Below are 15,672 nucleotides of genomic sequence, written 5' to 3'. Positions count from 1 at the left end.
CCTGACTTGTAACTTTACCCACCAGGTATTGTGTACAACGTCCAGATTGTGACAGGAAACATCCGAGGTGCTGGAACTAACTCCATAATCCACATCGTGCTGCATGGATCAAAAGGCATAAAGAACAGTGGCAAGGTAATGAACACACCATAAACAAGAAACAGAAGAGTTTAATAGTTTTTTTTGTTTTTTTTTTTTTAAATCTCATAGTTGCAATTATCATTTTTACTTAAGTGAAATACTTGTTCTAATAGTAATCCTTAATAATTTCTTCTTATCTTAGTGACGTTTTTGATGCTCAGCTGTCAGCTGGTGTTTTTGCCCTTTACCACTAAAAATATGTTGTGCAAACACTGTGGTCAGTTTTGGTGCATCTCTTTGTGTTGATGAAACATGTGCATATGCTGCTTTTTTGGTTTGATGCACAATGTATTACCTTGTGTCTTCTCCCAACTACAGACAATTAGACCCAAAGGAATAAATGCAAATGCATACAAACTTTCGTGGGTTCGTCTGGATGAACCGTGATTTAAGTTTAATTTGATCTCTAGGTGTTTTTGGTGGGAGGACGGTTTGAGCGAGGCCTGACAGACATCTTTAATGTCGAGGTTGCTGCGCTCCTCAGTCCCATCAGCAGAGTCACCATTGGACACGACAATGAAGGAGTCAGTCCTGGGTGGTACTGCGAGAAGGTACACTCAACATGCATGCACATGCAAACAGCAGAGTTTGCTAAGTTACTGTGAATAAATCGAGTTGAATCACTGTTTTTCGCAGGTGGTAGTGTACTGTCCATTCACGGGGATAGAGCAGACCTTTCCATGCAGTAAATGGCTGGATGAGAAGGAGGGAGATGGGCTGATAGAGAGAGAGCTCTATGAGATGGTCTCACTCAGGCAGAAGAGACAGAAGAGTAAGTTGAATGACAGTAATTATGGTTAATCAGCAGCAGCAGTAAATTGCAATATTTTATTTCCTGAATCACTGAGCAAAGCCATTCAAAACTTAATCATATGTATCTGCCACTTGCTGACTTGCTACTCAATATTCTATGTACATTTTTTTATTTTAATGTGCTACTTTTCCTATTGTTAGTGAAGGTCCAATATCTCCAATATATTATGTACTATATTTGTTTTCTTCTGGTGCACAAACTGTTTCAGCAGAGTGCAGAAAGTTTCTGAGCTGCTTTTGTCCACCACATTTGAAAAGTCCATTCATCAACAGTACAGGAGAAAAGAAGAGCTACATCTATCATTCAGTCGCAGTAACAAGCAAATGATGAAGATAGGATGATTTGGTTCTCCACAGAGCACCCCTGGTCCTTGTGGATCTGGACGTCAGACCTGCCCAATGCGGGAACCGATGCAGATGTCTGCTTCCAGGTGTACGGAGAGAAGGGCAAGTCAGACGAGATCAGACTGGACAACAAAACTGACAATTTTGAACAGGGTCAAGTGGACAAATTTATGGCAAGTAACATAAATTCAGTAAGACAGTAAAAATTCACCTATTAAGATTACAAGCCTGCGTAAATGACATGCTTTTATCTTGATATAAACTCACAGGTTGAGCTGCCTGATTTGGGAAAACTTACCAAACTTCGTATCTGGCACGAGAAGAGAAGTCCTTTCACAGGATGGCATCTCAGCAAAGTGAGGAAACAATCATATAATCTGTTAATCTTTCATATAACTTAAATTAGCCCAGTTTGTATGTGTATGCATTTGGAATGAACCAGTATTTGTTTCTGTACCTATTCTTGAGATGAAGAACAAATGTTAATATTAATAATTAATATTAATCATTTTCAGCCAGTTATTCAACACTTGAATGAAATGACAATTTTTTTCTTGCATTAGGCCACACTGATGAAGTCATTAACAAAGGAAAAGTATACGTTTCCTTGTGAGCGTTGGCTGGACACTAATGAAGATGATAATGAGGTTGTGAGGGAGCTACCTGCCAGCGGAGATCTAATCGCTGAGCCACTGCCCTGTGTGTACATGCACCTGTGTTCACCATGTGGTGCCAAAAATCCTCTTTGCCAATAGTAGAGAAGGATATAAACATGTATGTCATTCTGTTCTGCAGTGATCAAGTACAGAGTAACAGTTTGCACAGGGACCGTCAGCGGCAGTGGCACAGACGCCTCAGTTTTCCTTAATTTGATTGGCGACCAGGGAGACACCGGAGATCGGCTGTTGGTCAACTGCAAAAACAGCATGAACAAGTTTGAGAAAGGAAATGTGGGTACATTCATACTATCACTGTTAGAGCTTCATGGAAATCTTAGTTTAAAAAATGAATTCTCGTTCTCCTTTCTGTTTATTAGGCTGATGACAAATCTCTATTCAGTTAACAAGGAGTGAATGTATTCTTTTATCTGGAGCCATTCACAGATCAGTGTCTTTCTAATTAACCCAGTTAGCAAATGCAAAGTGTAAATGTAAAGTGATGACCAAGTTGGGCATCTGTTTCTAACTGGTTGTGAACCCAATAATCAGGCATTAACTGATTGGTTGGTAATCTATCTTAATCAAGCACAAATAAAGGAAAGATACATTAAATAATCACAATGCTGGTTAGCTGTTAGTTGTTCAACACACACACATGCCGCTGTTTAACAAGGCAATTAGCAAGGCAATTCAAAGCTGATGTTACTTAAGGTTTGGTTTTTTTTTTTTGGCTTTTCAGCTGGATGAGTTTATCATCGAGGCAGTGGCCATCGGGCAGATCCGCAGGGTGAGGATTGGACATAATGGCAAAGGTGGCGGTTGTGGTTGGTTCCTTGATAAAGTGATTGTCAGAGAGGAGGGACAGGCTGAGGCCCAAGCTGTAGAGTTCCCCTGCAACAGGTGAATCAGTCTCAATGACAATAGAGAAAGAAACTGGACCAAGCAGTTTTTACAACCACAAACACATGTTTCTGTGTATGTAATCATTGTTTCATTTACTGTGCTGAGCAGGTGGTTAGACCGCAACGAGGACGATGGACAGATTGTCAGAGAGCTGGTGCCATTCTCAGATGGGCAACGTCTTTACAGTAAGTTCTAAATACATCTATAAATTATTCATCCATTGAATTTTGACTTGTATCCCTTTGATAGGTGATGCTTATCTTTGTCTGTGTCTGTGTGTGTGTGTCAGACATTGACTTTCACATAGCGGTGAAGACAGGCAACATCTCCGGCGGCAGCTCAGACTCAAATGTGTTTGTCAAGCTCTATGGAGAGAAAGGCGACACTGGTAAAATGATGCTGGTGGTCTCTGCCAACAATCTAGGGAACTACTTCGAAGTGGGCCGCATTGACATCTTCAAAGTGGAAACCCTTGATATTGGACAGGTGACACAGTGGAGGCAAAAACATGTTGATGTCACACATTTCATGTTGATAGTACCGGTAGCATTAGACATTACTTATCGAAAGCACAAAATCGAAGAGTTTTCATATGTCCAAATAATACTGTACATGTCAGGTGCTTTGGGTTCAGATTCCGACAACTTTATTGGTCCCTAAAGGAAATGACTTTGTTTTTACATTTGCTCTTGTTTCAAGGAATAAAAGAAAAAACAGAGTAATCTAAAAAGTTGAATTATTATACAGCAATCTTGAAAAGATAGAAAGCAGTTCTAAAATGCAAATATGAAAAATATACACATATTAAACCGTTTCCTGAGATGACTCCCAGCCTGTAAATGGTGACTATTTGTAGATTAGGATTTAACAAAGACTGTCATTAGCAGTATCCCTATCTTTCATTCAGCTTCATCCAAGCATGAGTTGATTTAATCTTATTCCAGATCAACCGTCTCCTGATTGGACACACCAACGAAGGCATGAGGGCCGGCTGGTTCTTAGACAGCGTTCAGATTATGGTTCCAGTCCAGGGAAAGCAATACATGTTCCCCAGTGACCGCTGGCTGTGCGAAGATGAGGCCGACGGCAAGACAGAGGTGGAGATTTACCCAAGTGAGATCCTGGACGTTGAACAATGTAGGCAACTTTCACATACTCTTACCCCATATGAAGAAGGTGCATGCCACATGGTGGATGTATGCTGGCAGTGTGGTACTTTGTAAATGGTATTGGACCACAAGATAAATTTTGAATCTTTTTATAAAGACTGCATTTTAAAATCTAGGGAACATTTCAATTAAAATATAAAACTTGAGATTATTTCAAAAACTGCTCTACTTCACACATTTTTTCACATTTCACACACTTCACATTTTCCAAAGAATTTTTGCCAAACTGAGTTATTCTTAAGCTGGTTTATTTTTGCTTATGACTTTTTTCATAGACTGCTGAGCTCTACTTTGTTGAATATTCTTCATTCTTATGTACTGTAATTTGTTATGCCTGCCCTTACACATACTGTAAATTCGTACATGCACATGTTCTGTATATATGTTGCATATATACAACACTATGACTGACCAAAAATAACTTGAATATTCTTTGACCTTTTGTTAATTTCTATTTTCTAGTGATTAACTATGAAATCACTGTAGTGACGGGAGATATGATGTTTGCTGGTACCAATGCCAGAGTGTTCATCCAGATCTATGGGGACAAAGGGAAGACAGAGGTTGTCACCCTCAAAAGCAGATCCAACAACTTTGAGCGGAACACAACAGAAATATTCAAGGTATCAAAGATTTCATGCTTTCAGTGGCTCCAAAATGCATCTCTAAATGTAAGTGTCAAAGAAAAACATTAATCTCCAGATGTTACATTTTGACGTGAAATATTAAAACTGTACCCCAGATAGAGGCCAAAGATGTAGGAAAAGTCTTCAAGATCCGAATCGGTCACGATGGCTCAGGGATTGGATCTGGCTGGTTCCTGGAGGCAGTGGATGTCAAACATCTTATCATGGCTTTGGTGCCCAAGGAGAAGAAAAAGGAAGACAAGAAGAAAAAGAAGAAAAAAAAGAAAGATGAGGAGGATGAGGATGAGGAGGGAGGAGAAGAGATGCAGGAGGTGGTGCTGACCTACCATTTCCCCTGTTCACGCTGGCTGGCTGGAGGAGAGGAGGACGGCGAGCTGGTGGTGGAGCTGCAACCTGAGGATTCAGAGGAGCTGGAAGGTAAATATAGCTGACTGCAATGTAGGACTTGTTCAGAGAGAGAACTGTTGAACTGCTGAATGCCAAGAAAAGATCTTCCAACATTTGAGCTCATGTTGGATGACATGATTTCATTTTCTTGGCAGTTGAGAGCTGGAAAAACAAAACAAAACTGCAGTCAAACCTGTCTCCTTGTATACCTCACCAAAAACGCACCAAAGATTTACTGAATGAAATTTTAATAACATGCAGCAGGAATCAAACTGCTTTATATTTTTCCTGTTTTCCATATCTCCAGGGCATTGTCTTCAATACTCTTAAATCAGATTTCTTGTGTAAAATATCATTGCATAGAGTCGAGAAATAAATGTTTATCTATTATTGTCATTTATTATTATTTATTTAAATTTTTACATTTTCTTTTTGTTGTTCCATGTTTATAGTATATCTTGTAACTCGGGCTTGATGCCTGGTTTGATTTAAATTATTTTTTGAGAAAGAGTTTGTAATGATTAAAGAGATGTTATAAATGTATCCTTTATTATCTAACAGTCAGCACCTATGAAGTTTGCATCTTCACCGGTGACATGCTGGGAGCTGGGACTGATGCCAATGTCTTCATTAATATTTATGGGGAAAACGGAGACACTGGAGAGCGCTTTCTAAAGAACTCTGACAACATCAACAAATTTGAGCGTGGGCAGGTATGGTGGATGACCATTACTCCATGGGTCAGCTAGATAAAAGTCATTTTTCAGCAGTTTGTTTGAGCCTGGAGGTCTCATATTGATATATTCAATTTGTCATTTGCCTGAAAGAGTATCTTGCTGAAAAGTAACCAGCAGTTAGTCAAAGACTCAAGCACTTCCAAGCAACATGAGCCTTGCACCAAGGTGTGTGTGTGGGTGTATTCTGACAAGATTAGAAGCTATTCCTCAGGCAAACCAGCTGTGACTGGGAGGAGCTCTGAGAAATCTATATTATTCAACCTGTCCTACTTCAACTCACTTCCTCATCCAAACCTGTGGACCTACTTTATTACAGCTTCCACTCCACTTATAGTCTTTTTTTAATTACACTTATAATATTTAAGTTTTTGCTGACATTGCCATAGTGTTGTTAATTCATTTACATGTTTAACACTGAGGTTGTAGGTGAGTAAATTAGAAGGAAGAAAACCAAATGCTCTCAATATAATGTAGTTCAATATTAATAATTATGATTTAATCATGTGAAAAATGGTCACTCTACATAAGTACCTTTACTTTTTGATACTATCCTGTTGAAAATACTTCTCTGCTTGATAACATGACTTGTCATTTGCTTATGTAGAGGATCTGGATACTTGCATGCAATATCCCCTTTCACTCCCACCCTATATTTCCTCTCTCTTTACTTTGAACTGTCAAAGAGAGGCAAAAAATACTTTAAAAATTACTGTCTGGGACCAAAAAATATCTCCAGTTGATGTATGTTGCAGGAGGATGTTTTCATCGTGACAGCTATTGATCTGGGTCCTCTAAAAAAGCTACGAATCCGCCATGACAACACCCATGCTCATTCATCTTGGTACCTGGATCGTGTCGAGATTGTGGACATGAAGGATGATACAACGTAGGTGAAACCACCATATCGTTTGTGTGGATTTTGTTTAATGACTCACTCTTCAAAAAGAAAGAATATATCCAAATGTGCTTTAAAGAATGCATGTAATCTTCCAATAGTGAATAACAGATCATCTTTGTGTTACTGTTGATCAGAGGTATTTTTTGGAATTTGCAGGTACTATTTTCCATGTAACCGCTGGCTTGCAGTGGATGAGGATGATGGGCAGATAGCAAGGGAGCTGGTGCCTGTGGACGAGGCTTTCATGAGGAAGGATGAGGAGGGGACAAGCGCCACTCTAGGGCTTGAACAGAAATGTAACACAGCTTCAAAACTAGCTCATGTCTTTGTAGAGGGAGATAAAAGGGAGTCCTGTTGAAGTATTTATCTAAGTGCTAGTGAAACATCTAGGAGTAGATGAGAGCAAGGAGGGACTCATGTATTACTATGTAGATGAGAAAGATGACAGTTCTGACTTCTGACTAAATTGATCTTACAGCTATGTCTACTACATATACTCTTAAAATAAAAACCGGTGAAAAGAAGCATGCCGGAACTGATGCCAATGTCTTTGCCATTCTGTTTGGGGAAAATGATGACACAGGTGAGACACTGTACCTTGTCATCATCATGGCATTGTTGTGGCAGCTTATTGTTATTGGCTAAATGGTACCAATCTGAATAAAAAATGTTTGTCACTCACAGGGATCATTAACCTAAAAGCTTGTAAAACCTATAAGAATAAGTTTGAAAGGGGGATGATCAATGAGTTCACTGTGGAGGCGGTCGACCTGGGAGACCTGCAAAAGATTCTGATTGGACATGACAACTCAGGTATGGAAAGAAATGGCTCTACAAGCAAAAAATAAGCAGTTGTATAGAGTGCAATATATGGAACTGAAAAACATATAACTTTTCCCCACAATCAGGGGGTTCACCTGGTTGGTTCTTGGACTGGATCAAGATTGACGCCCCCTCACAGGGACAGCGACTATGCTTCCCATGTGGCCGCTGGTTAGATAAAGGAGAGGATGATGGGGCAATAGTGAGGGATCTCTATCCTGCTGAGTTACAAACTGAACTCTACACGCCATGTAAGCAAACTATCATGAAAGAAGTACTCAAATCCATTAGTGAGAGTAGTAATGCAAATCTTTCTCGAAAAGTCTTTTAGGTAAAATTTTATTCAGCTACAAGTGTGAAAAAATTAGCATTAAATGTATTTAAAAAGGGTGCTTGTCAGAACACTGACTCCTGTAACAAGTGCTTTCATTTTTGCTGTGGTGGCTCCACCTCTTAATCTACACATGCAACAGCTGAACACTGCAGGCGTTGATACTGTTACATTCATAATGCCTAGTTTATTTTCATTCTTGAGACGCAAAGGAAATGAAATTTAAGATGAGGTCAGTGACCATATCTACACACACTCCATACAGTCTTCATGCATAAGTAAACCCTGCCTCTCTTCTTTCTGCAGCAGGTGATTATGATCATCTAATGAATTATAAAAAAAATAAATCCCAGAAAAGGAAAGCACAAAGGAAAGGGGGCTTTTAAAGGTCTACTATATAAAATATGAAGAGTTTAGTGGCATCTATTGGTGAGATTACAGAATGCTACCTGCTGCAAGGGAGGGGAGGGCATAGTGGCCTACAGCTTTAAAGCAAAACAAGATCCGCAGCCAGTGCTTAGTTTGTCCATTCTGGGTTACTGTAGGAACATGGTGCCGCAATATGGCTGCCTCATTGAAAGGAGACCGGCTCCCTATGTAGATTTAAAAGGATCATTCTAAGATTTAGAAAATGCAACGTTTAGTATTTTTTGGTGATCACACAATAATTAAAGCAGCTAACTACATCCATCCAACCAAACAGTGGTATATATATATTCTGCAGGTCTATTTACAATGTGTACATTTCTTCTCATAATTAGGGTTGCATGAAAATCTAAAATATTGCAGAACCAATTAAAAAGTCTTGACTTTAGTCACCTTTTACCTTCTGACTTTTCAGTTGTGCCTTATGAGATAAAGATATACACCGGTGATGTGTTCAGTGCGGGGACAGATGCAGATGTGTTTATAACGTTGTATGGATGTAAGGGAGTGTGCACACAGCAGAAACACCTGTGTGTCAACAAGAGAGAGAGACGTCTGTACTTTGAGAGGGGAGCTGAGGACATGTTTATTGTGGAGGTGAGTGTTGTTATATATGAAAATAGATATGCACACAATACAAAACATATATGCAAACACTGTCTTTGCTTGTCCCAGCTGGAGGATGTTGGTGATGTTATAGAAAAGATCAGGATAGGACACGACAACAGGGGCACCAACCCAGGATGGTACCTTGACAGAGTAGAGATCAGACGACAGCTCAGGAAAGGAAAGGTAATTAAAACCCACTTCAGAATACACTTGCACAAAGAAGAGCATCAAGAGTTTCCTTGCCTGTGCCCTTATTAAAGTATTAAGAGCTTAATACTTGAACACCGTTTGGCTCATGCATCTCTCAGAAACAGATGCTTTTCTTCAGTGTCAGACAGACACAGTAGGACCCAGTTTGGGGATTTGTCTCTTTTTAATGGCAGGGTTCAGAAACTACCATTTTCCCGTGTGAGCGCTGGCTGGCCAAATCCGAAGATGATGGTGAGACAGTGAGGGAGTTGGTGCCCTCAGACATTATCACACAAAAACTGCTCAGGGATGGGACTCTGAAAACGACTGAGACAGAAGTGGAAGATGCATTGGAAAGTAGGTTTATCTAAAATTTAGTGGCAGATTGTCATAAAGTATATTTATTGTTTTTATTTTACATACATATTTGTAATCTTGTGTTTTTAATGTAAAATAAGTCTCAAATCAAATTTGATTTTTTATTGTTTTTAGACTATTTTATATATAGTATGAACATTGTTGGGTTCAATTTTTATTGTTCAAATTATTTTATTTATTTTATTTATTTTCTCTCACAGCTCACACGTACAAGGTCTCTGTGCGGACAGGTGACATGTATAAAGCAGGAACTGATGCCAACGTTTTTATCACTATCTACGGAGACCTGGGAGATACAGGAGAGCGCAAACTTGCCAAATCTGAGAACAACAAGAACAAGTTTGAGAGAGGAGAGGTATGTGGGGAAAGGTGTGACATGTTCTGTCACATTTCTGTTTCTAAAGGTATCAAACTGTGATGCGCTCTCTCTGACTCTCAGGTGGACAAGTTCTCTATGGAGGCTGTGGATCTGGGGCAAGTGTTTAAGATTCGTATTCGTCACGACAACTCCATGATGGGGGCCGACTGGTACCTGGACCAGGTGGAGGTGCTGGATGTGGAAACAGAAGAGGTGTACATGTTTCTGTGTGAGCGCTGGCTGTCAACAAAGAAAGAGGACAAATGCATAGAGAGGACCTTCTTTGTCAAGGTCGGGGGAAAGCACTCTTCTCTTTGCAGTAGGTATGAGAAACAAATTAATCAATTATTTGACTGTGTCTGGTTTAGGGGTATGAGGGTGAAAGAAACACAGATCCACATTTCAAGAAGATGGCTCAGGCCAAACTGGGGCTGGATAAAAATGCTAACAAGAAGAAAAAGAAGAAGAAGGTGGCAGCAGTGGAAGATGGTCCAAGTAAGTCTGCAGAACTTTTCTTCATGTTTTCTCATGGAGAATGATGTGAACAGTGTTTATTCCTGCAACGGAGACAGAGAAAACCTTTGAAGAAGTTCACAAATTAACACGATAAAATCTAAAGAAAAGTACAAAGTGTAAAAACAAAAAAATGTGTGGTGTGTTTGAACTGATGTAATGTGCTAATTGGTGAGTTTTAGAGATGTAGGTAGGAGGATTTTGTGTCAGGGAACCAGTTTCTCCTACTTTCTGTCTGACATAAGCAAAAAGTGCTTTAACCAGTTGTTCTCTGTCACCCAGTCATCCCCTACCACTTCACCTTGTCAACGGGGATGGACCAGGATGCCAGCACTACTGCAAGAGTCTATATCATCATCATTGGTCCTAATGACGTTGAGACAGACCGACTGTGGTTGGACCTGCCTGAGGGGAAGAACTCCTTCACAGCTGGTGCCATGGACCACTTTGTGTGTTATGGAACTGACGTAGGAGAGATCAAGAGGGTGGAAGTGAGAAGTTAGACTGCCTCTGTAGATAAATCTGTGAAACTGTGTCCTCTATGCTTCCAGCTCAGATGCACTGATGTTAAAAATTTAAATAAAGCCACTCTAGCTCAGCAATAATTTATTCTAGCAATGCCTTCTGGTACCTAGATCAACCTAAATCAAATGATATATCAATTCCCAGTTCTACCTTCCCCCTGTTTCTCTCCCTTCTCTTTCCTCTGTCTGTCTCTTCTTCAGCTCGGCCACAACGGTGTCACACCAGAAAGCTGCTGGTTGGTGGATGAGCTATCGGTTGCCGTGCCAACCAAAGGTATCAAGTACATCTTTCCATGTAAGTGCTGGCTTGCTAAAGACAGGGGAGATGGTCTGACTGCCAGACTGTTCAATGTGCTTGACTCCAACACGATCAACATTATCCGCAAAGTGAGTCACTGCACCTAAAATATGATATCTTGGAAAACATTCACTAGGCATGTTATATAAAAACAGAATTTGTCTGTTCTGTCTGTATTGTCTACTGTATATTGTAGGTTATTTATTCGGCCACAGTTGTCACAGGTGACATCCAGTACGCAGGGACTGATACCAACATTTTTCTGACCGTGTTTGGAGCCAACGGGGCCACAGAAGAAATGCTGCTGCCTAAAAATGGGGATAGGTCTGTTTTCCAAAAACACTGTGTGTTGTAGTAAGATATTTTAGGAAATAAAGGTGCAGCCACCACATAGTAGACTGTATTTCAGCCCATAGCAGTAACTTCCCTGTTTCCACTAGTTGTCTGATACCAAGTCTTCAGAAAACCACTTCAACTGATTAAATCTCCATGAAAATGTTTTTACACCAGATTGAAGAAGATATAATGTGTTAATCAATGAGCTTTAGAGGTGCAGATAAGCTGTTCCACGTACTACTAAGCTGTACTACGCTAATCAGCTACTGTCTCCATGTAGGTTTGAAAGAGGCCAAGAAGACACATTCAGTTTAGAAATAGATGACATTGCTCCTCTGAAGAAGATCAGAGTTCGGATTGACGGCAGTGGGAGTCGTCCTGACTGGTTTCTTGACAAGGTATTAGAGACTGCTAGGGCTCCTTTTAGAAGGACCAACACTTCTGGTAACAGCTCTCAAAATACAGGATTTAATAAAGTTGAGAGCTGAAATTCTTATCCAGGTCAGAGAAACTTGCTACAACTTGCTAAGGAAATGTTAATTATGTAAGTTGTTATAAAAATCTCAGCTCTTGCCATCTGAGAACTGCACTATCTTAAAATGTCATTTCAGTAGGAAGCCACAGCAGTAGCAAAATGCAAAAGCAACAAATACCTGCAGTTAAACTTATATGTAAAAATGTAAAATCAAGCTCTATGCAAATTAGATATTTTCTGCAGCCCTAAAGACTAAAGACTCTGCCATTTGTCATTTTAAGGTGTGTGATTAAACAATGACATTTGCCAGGTAAAGCATGAGGCTTTCAAACATTTGTACTGTCATGATGGTGCATTAAATGTTTCAATAAATGTTTTTAGATCCTGATGCGGAATTTGACCACAGAGGAAGTTTATCTATTTACCTATGAGAACTGGCTGTCAAAGACCAAAGGGCCAAAGAGGACAAAGGTGTGTGAGCTAGCAGCTGTGGTGGACGGGGAGGAGATGGTGGAGAAAACGACCTACATCATCCAAGTCCAGACCAGTGATATTGGAGGTGGGTCACATGCGTTTTCTAGTCAAGTAATGGCTCTGTGAGCGATATTCAATAATGTATGTTTAATTCAAACGTATATGGTTGTTAAGTTGTTAATTATACAGTTCAACATTTATAGCTTTAGATAAAGGTGAAGGAGTTTTGTAAACTGATAGAAAGAGTTTTACTTTTCTTCTTTGATTTCTAAAACAAACAATGAAGAAACATCTTTAAGCATCTGGCCTACACAGATTGAAATAGCATATTACTACTGACTGATGCAACCATGTCCTACTATGGCAGCAATCATGAAGTGCTTCATCAGTAAACGCCTCTGATATTTCAGGTGCCGGGACTGACGCCAACGTGTTTTTGATTGTGTTTGGGGAGTACGGAGACACTGGGGGACTGGCTCTGAAAGAGAGCACCAACAGGAACAAGTTTGAGCGTAAAACAAAGGATGTGTTCAGATTTCCTGACATGCTCAGTCTGGGCACACTGTCCAAGGTCCGAGTGTGGCACGATAACAAAGGTGAGGAGGAGAAAAGGAGCAGGGTGTCTAACCAGTATGGGCCGACTCCGGGGGGGGGATGTAGATGATGTGGGATTGGATGATTTGTTTGTAAACAATGTTAATAAGGATGGTTTTAGAGACCAGCAAGACAAATAATGAGCTGTAGGAGGTAAAGTCATTTCATCCATTAATTGTGCAGTTTCTGATTAACTTGAGGTTAGACTTTACTTTCATTTACTTTCCTTTACTTTCTCTTTTTTTCTTTTAAGGGAAAATTGTTAATTCACTATTTGAAATTCCACTTGTAAACAGGCCCTGGTCCTGGTTGGCACCTGGAGTATGTCGATGTGAAAGATGAGGCCATGGACCAGACCTTTAGGTTCCCCTGTGACCGCTGGTTGGCTAAAAATGAAGATGACGGGCAGATCATGAGGGAGCTGGCCTGTGCCAACAACGACTCTATAGACCTCAGTGACAAAACCAGTTAGTAAAAATGGAGGACTGTGCGCATAATATCACAAGCTCTTTGTTGGTCTGAGATGAAAACATGCAGCTAATTATAACCTTTTACTAGATGTGAAGTAATTATAGTGAGACTGTCTTCTCTGCCATGTCACAGAATATGAAATTGCCACAACAACCGCTAACACAGACGACGCCTCCACTACAGAAAATGCCTGGATTGTGCTGGAAGGAAGGAAAGTCCGTTCCAAAGAGTTTGTTCTGGAGAACAAGAAAAAGAAGTTCCAATGGTAGGTCTTCAAAGAGAGTCTAGGTGCCTCAGCTCACGGTAAAACCTATTATGTAGCCTTACATAAGCTCCTCTCTTTCACATGTTTTGTTTTCCTACCCTTTTTAACTTTCTTTTCTTCAAGTCTCTGCTCTCAGGAGAGCTAATCCCATGAGATGCACAAAATAATTGCTCCCTGTTATTTTAACTGTTTACTGCTCAGAATCACACTCTGCTTTTAGTTAAAAGTTTTTTGACCTTTCACAGCGGTGCCACTGACATATTCGAGTTCTCGTCCAAACATGTGGGGGAGATTGCCAGCATCTGCCTTGGCCACATAACAAAAGATGGGAAAAAAGTGAAGAATGAAGCTTTCTGGCATGTTATGGAGGTGGTGGTGACAGAAAAGGAGCTGGGAAATAAGTGAGTGGAATCTCAGAAAACCTGTATTATGTTATAATTGGTGGTGTTGATGTGACTCCAGGCCTTCCCTCCTGTTTAGGTATTTCTTCCACTGCGATGCACAAATCCCTCTGGCCTCCAAAAAGGACCAATTCTTGACATTTGAGAGCTATAAGTCCATCGAGAGCTTTGCAAGCAAAGTTCGCAATCTGGTTCCTGTCAAGTATGAAATCATAGTCATCACCGGGGACTTCAAGTCAGCCGGCACAGATGCCAATGTTTTTATCACCCTCTATGGCGTAAACGGTGACTCCGGCAAGCGTCATCTGCACCATAAGTTCCGCAACCTTTTTGAGTCAGGGCGAACAGACCGCTTTGTTCTGGAGATGCTGGACCTCGGGGAGCTGCTGAGGGTCAAAGTGGAGCACGACAACAGCGGCTCCAGCGGTGGGTGGTATTTAGAGTGCATCGAGGTGACCAACACAGCCAACTCAGTCACAACCATTTTCTACTGTGGAAAGTGGCTGGACGCTCGTAAGGCCGATGGGCAGATTCAGCGAGTGCTCTACCCCAGATATTAGAAGGATGATGTATGAAACAGGAGTGGGTGAGGATTTCCTTTCACGGCTTTTTGGTTTCTTTCTTCTTTTTTTTTTTTTTACACCTTAGATGAACCTTAGATTAACTGTGTGAGGAAAAAGTGTTAAAGGAACAGACCTGAATGTAACTTAAAAGTCTTTAAATGGATACATTTTTAGTTTTGTGCCAACTGCTTAGGTTGTCCCTCTTTAGCGTCAGAAAAAGCCATTTGCACCATCAGTTCTTGTACAATTTGAAAATTAAGCATAAACATTGTAATCTTAAATTGTTGTTTCCTTATTTTTAGCATTTGTTTATTTGATTGTTAAGGATACGCATTTTCACCTCAGTGCAGACCTCATTTAATTTGCTCTCCTTATTGTCAATAGTCCAATAAAAAAAACACAATGGCAGCTAGCCATAACCATTGATTTTACTGCCACTTATCTGGATCCAGGTTCTAAATAATTATATTACTAAAAATTGTGAATATTGTGTTTACATTTGTGATCATATTTAAATTGTCCATTTAGAACTGTGAAGGAGAGAACTGGTAATAAATGGGCTTTAATTTAACATGAAATGGGGCCAGTATTGTCCCTGATGAGTCTTGACACAGTTTTGGCACAAATACCACAAACAAATTGTGACAGTGTGTATCACATTTACAGATAGTTTTTGGTTGGATAGCCTGTTGAAGATTTATCTAACAGGAAAATGTTTGATGATCAAGTATATTTGAGGTTATGTTGTAATTATGAATTGACTGAATATTCATTTATTTAAACAAACATCTTTTAGCATGAGTTTTTTTTAAATAACTGATTAACATATGTATATGTCAAGAATTGGCCTTTCTGTGTCATTCTCACAAATCCAAAAGTGTTACTTCACCACAGTATTTTTCAAATAAAGGATTTTGACAAGATGCCAAATAACATCACAAAGTTG

General features: G+C 39.9%; 1 protein-coding gene across 3 annotated transcripts; it reads left to right on the top strand.

Moving 5' to 3' along the window:
* loxhd1b (lipoxygenase homology PLAT domains 1b) lies at positions 1–15,649 on the top strand. Of its 3 annotated transcripts, none has more exons than XM_026321252.2 (35): positions 1–135; positions 552–692; positions 778–913; positions 1,312–1,472; positions 1,569–1,655; positions 1,863–1,998; positions 2,095–2,249; positions 2,698–2,858; positions 2,970–3,046; positions 3,151–3,347; positions 3,806–3,974; positions 4,493–4,653; positions 4,773–5,094; positions 5,626–5,777; positions 6,554–6,687; positions 6,856–6,995; positions 7,178–7,282; positions 7,384–7,512; positions 7,608–7,772; positions 8,694–8,875; positions 8,954–9,070; positions 9,271–9,433; positions 9,655–9,809; positions 9,894–10,103; positions 10,181–10,307; positions 10,608–10,816; positions 11,051–11,236; positions 11,344–11,471; positions 11,764–11,881; positions 12,340–12,517; positions 12,843–13,028; positions 13,323–13,493; positions 13,630–13,762; positions 14,008–14,163; positions 14,243–15,649. In XM_026321252.2, exons 3-35 carry the CDS (start codon positions 883–885, stop codon positions 14,721–14,723), a joined length of 5,382 nt encoding a protein of 1,793 aa, XP_026177037.1. In that variant the 5' UTR covers positions 1–135; positions 552–692; positions 778–882; the 3' UTR covers positions 14,724–15,649. The 3 variants fall into 3 exon arrangements, with proteins under 3 accessions (XP_026177037.1, XP_026177035.1, XP_026177036.1); XM_026321250.2 differs by having other exon boundaries at positions 3,806–3,998; XM_026321251.2 differs by lacking the exons at positions 1–135; positions 552–692 and having other exon boundaries at positions 854–913; positions 1,292–1,472; positions 3,806–3,998.
* Positions 15,650–15,672: the final 23 nt, after the last annotated feature.

Source organism: Mastacembelus armatus, chromosome 9 (genome assembly GCF_900324485.2).
Source record: "Mastacembelus armatus chromosome 9, fMasArm1.2, whole genome shotgun sequence".
Taxonomy (NCBI): Eukaryota; Metazoa; Chordata; class Actinopteri; order Synbranchiformes; family Mastacembelidae; genus Mastacembelus; species Mastacembelus armatus.
The sequence above is the reverse complement of the archived record's forward strand: the minus strand, read 5'-3'. Positions and strand labels throughout refer to the sequence as shown.

Coding starts and splice junctions, on each gene's coding strand:
- loxhd1b (XM_026321250.2), top strand. CDS start 883: ATGGTCTCACTCAGGCAGAAGAGACAGAAGA. Junction 1,473..1,568: donor GTCAAGTGGACAAATTTATG/GCAAGTAACATA, acceptor ATAAACTCACAG/GTTGAGCTGCCTGATTTGGG. Junction 10,308..10,607: donor AGCAGTGGAAGATGGTCCAA/GTAAGTCTGCAG, acceptor TCTGTCACCCAG/TCATCCCCTACCACTTCACC.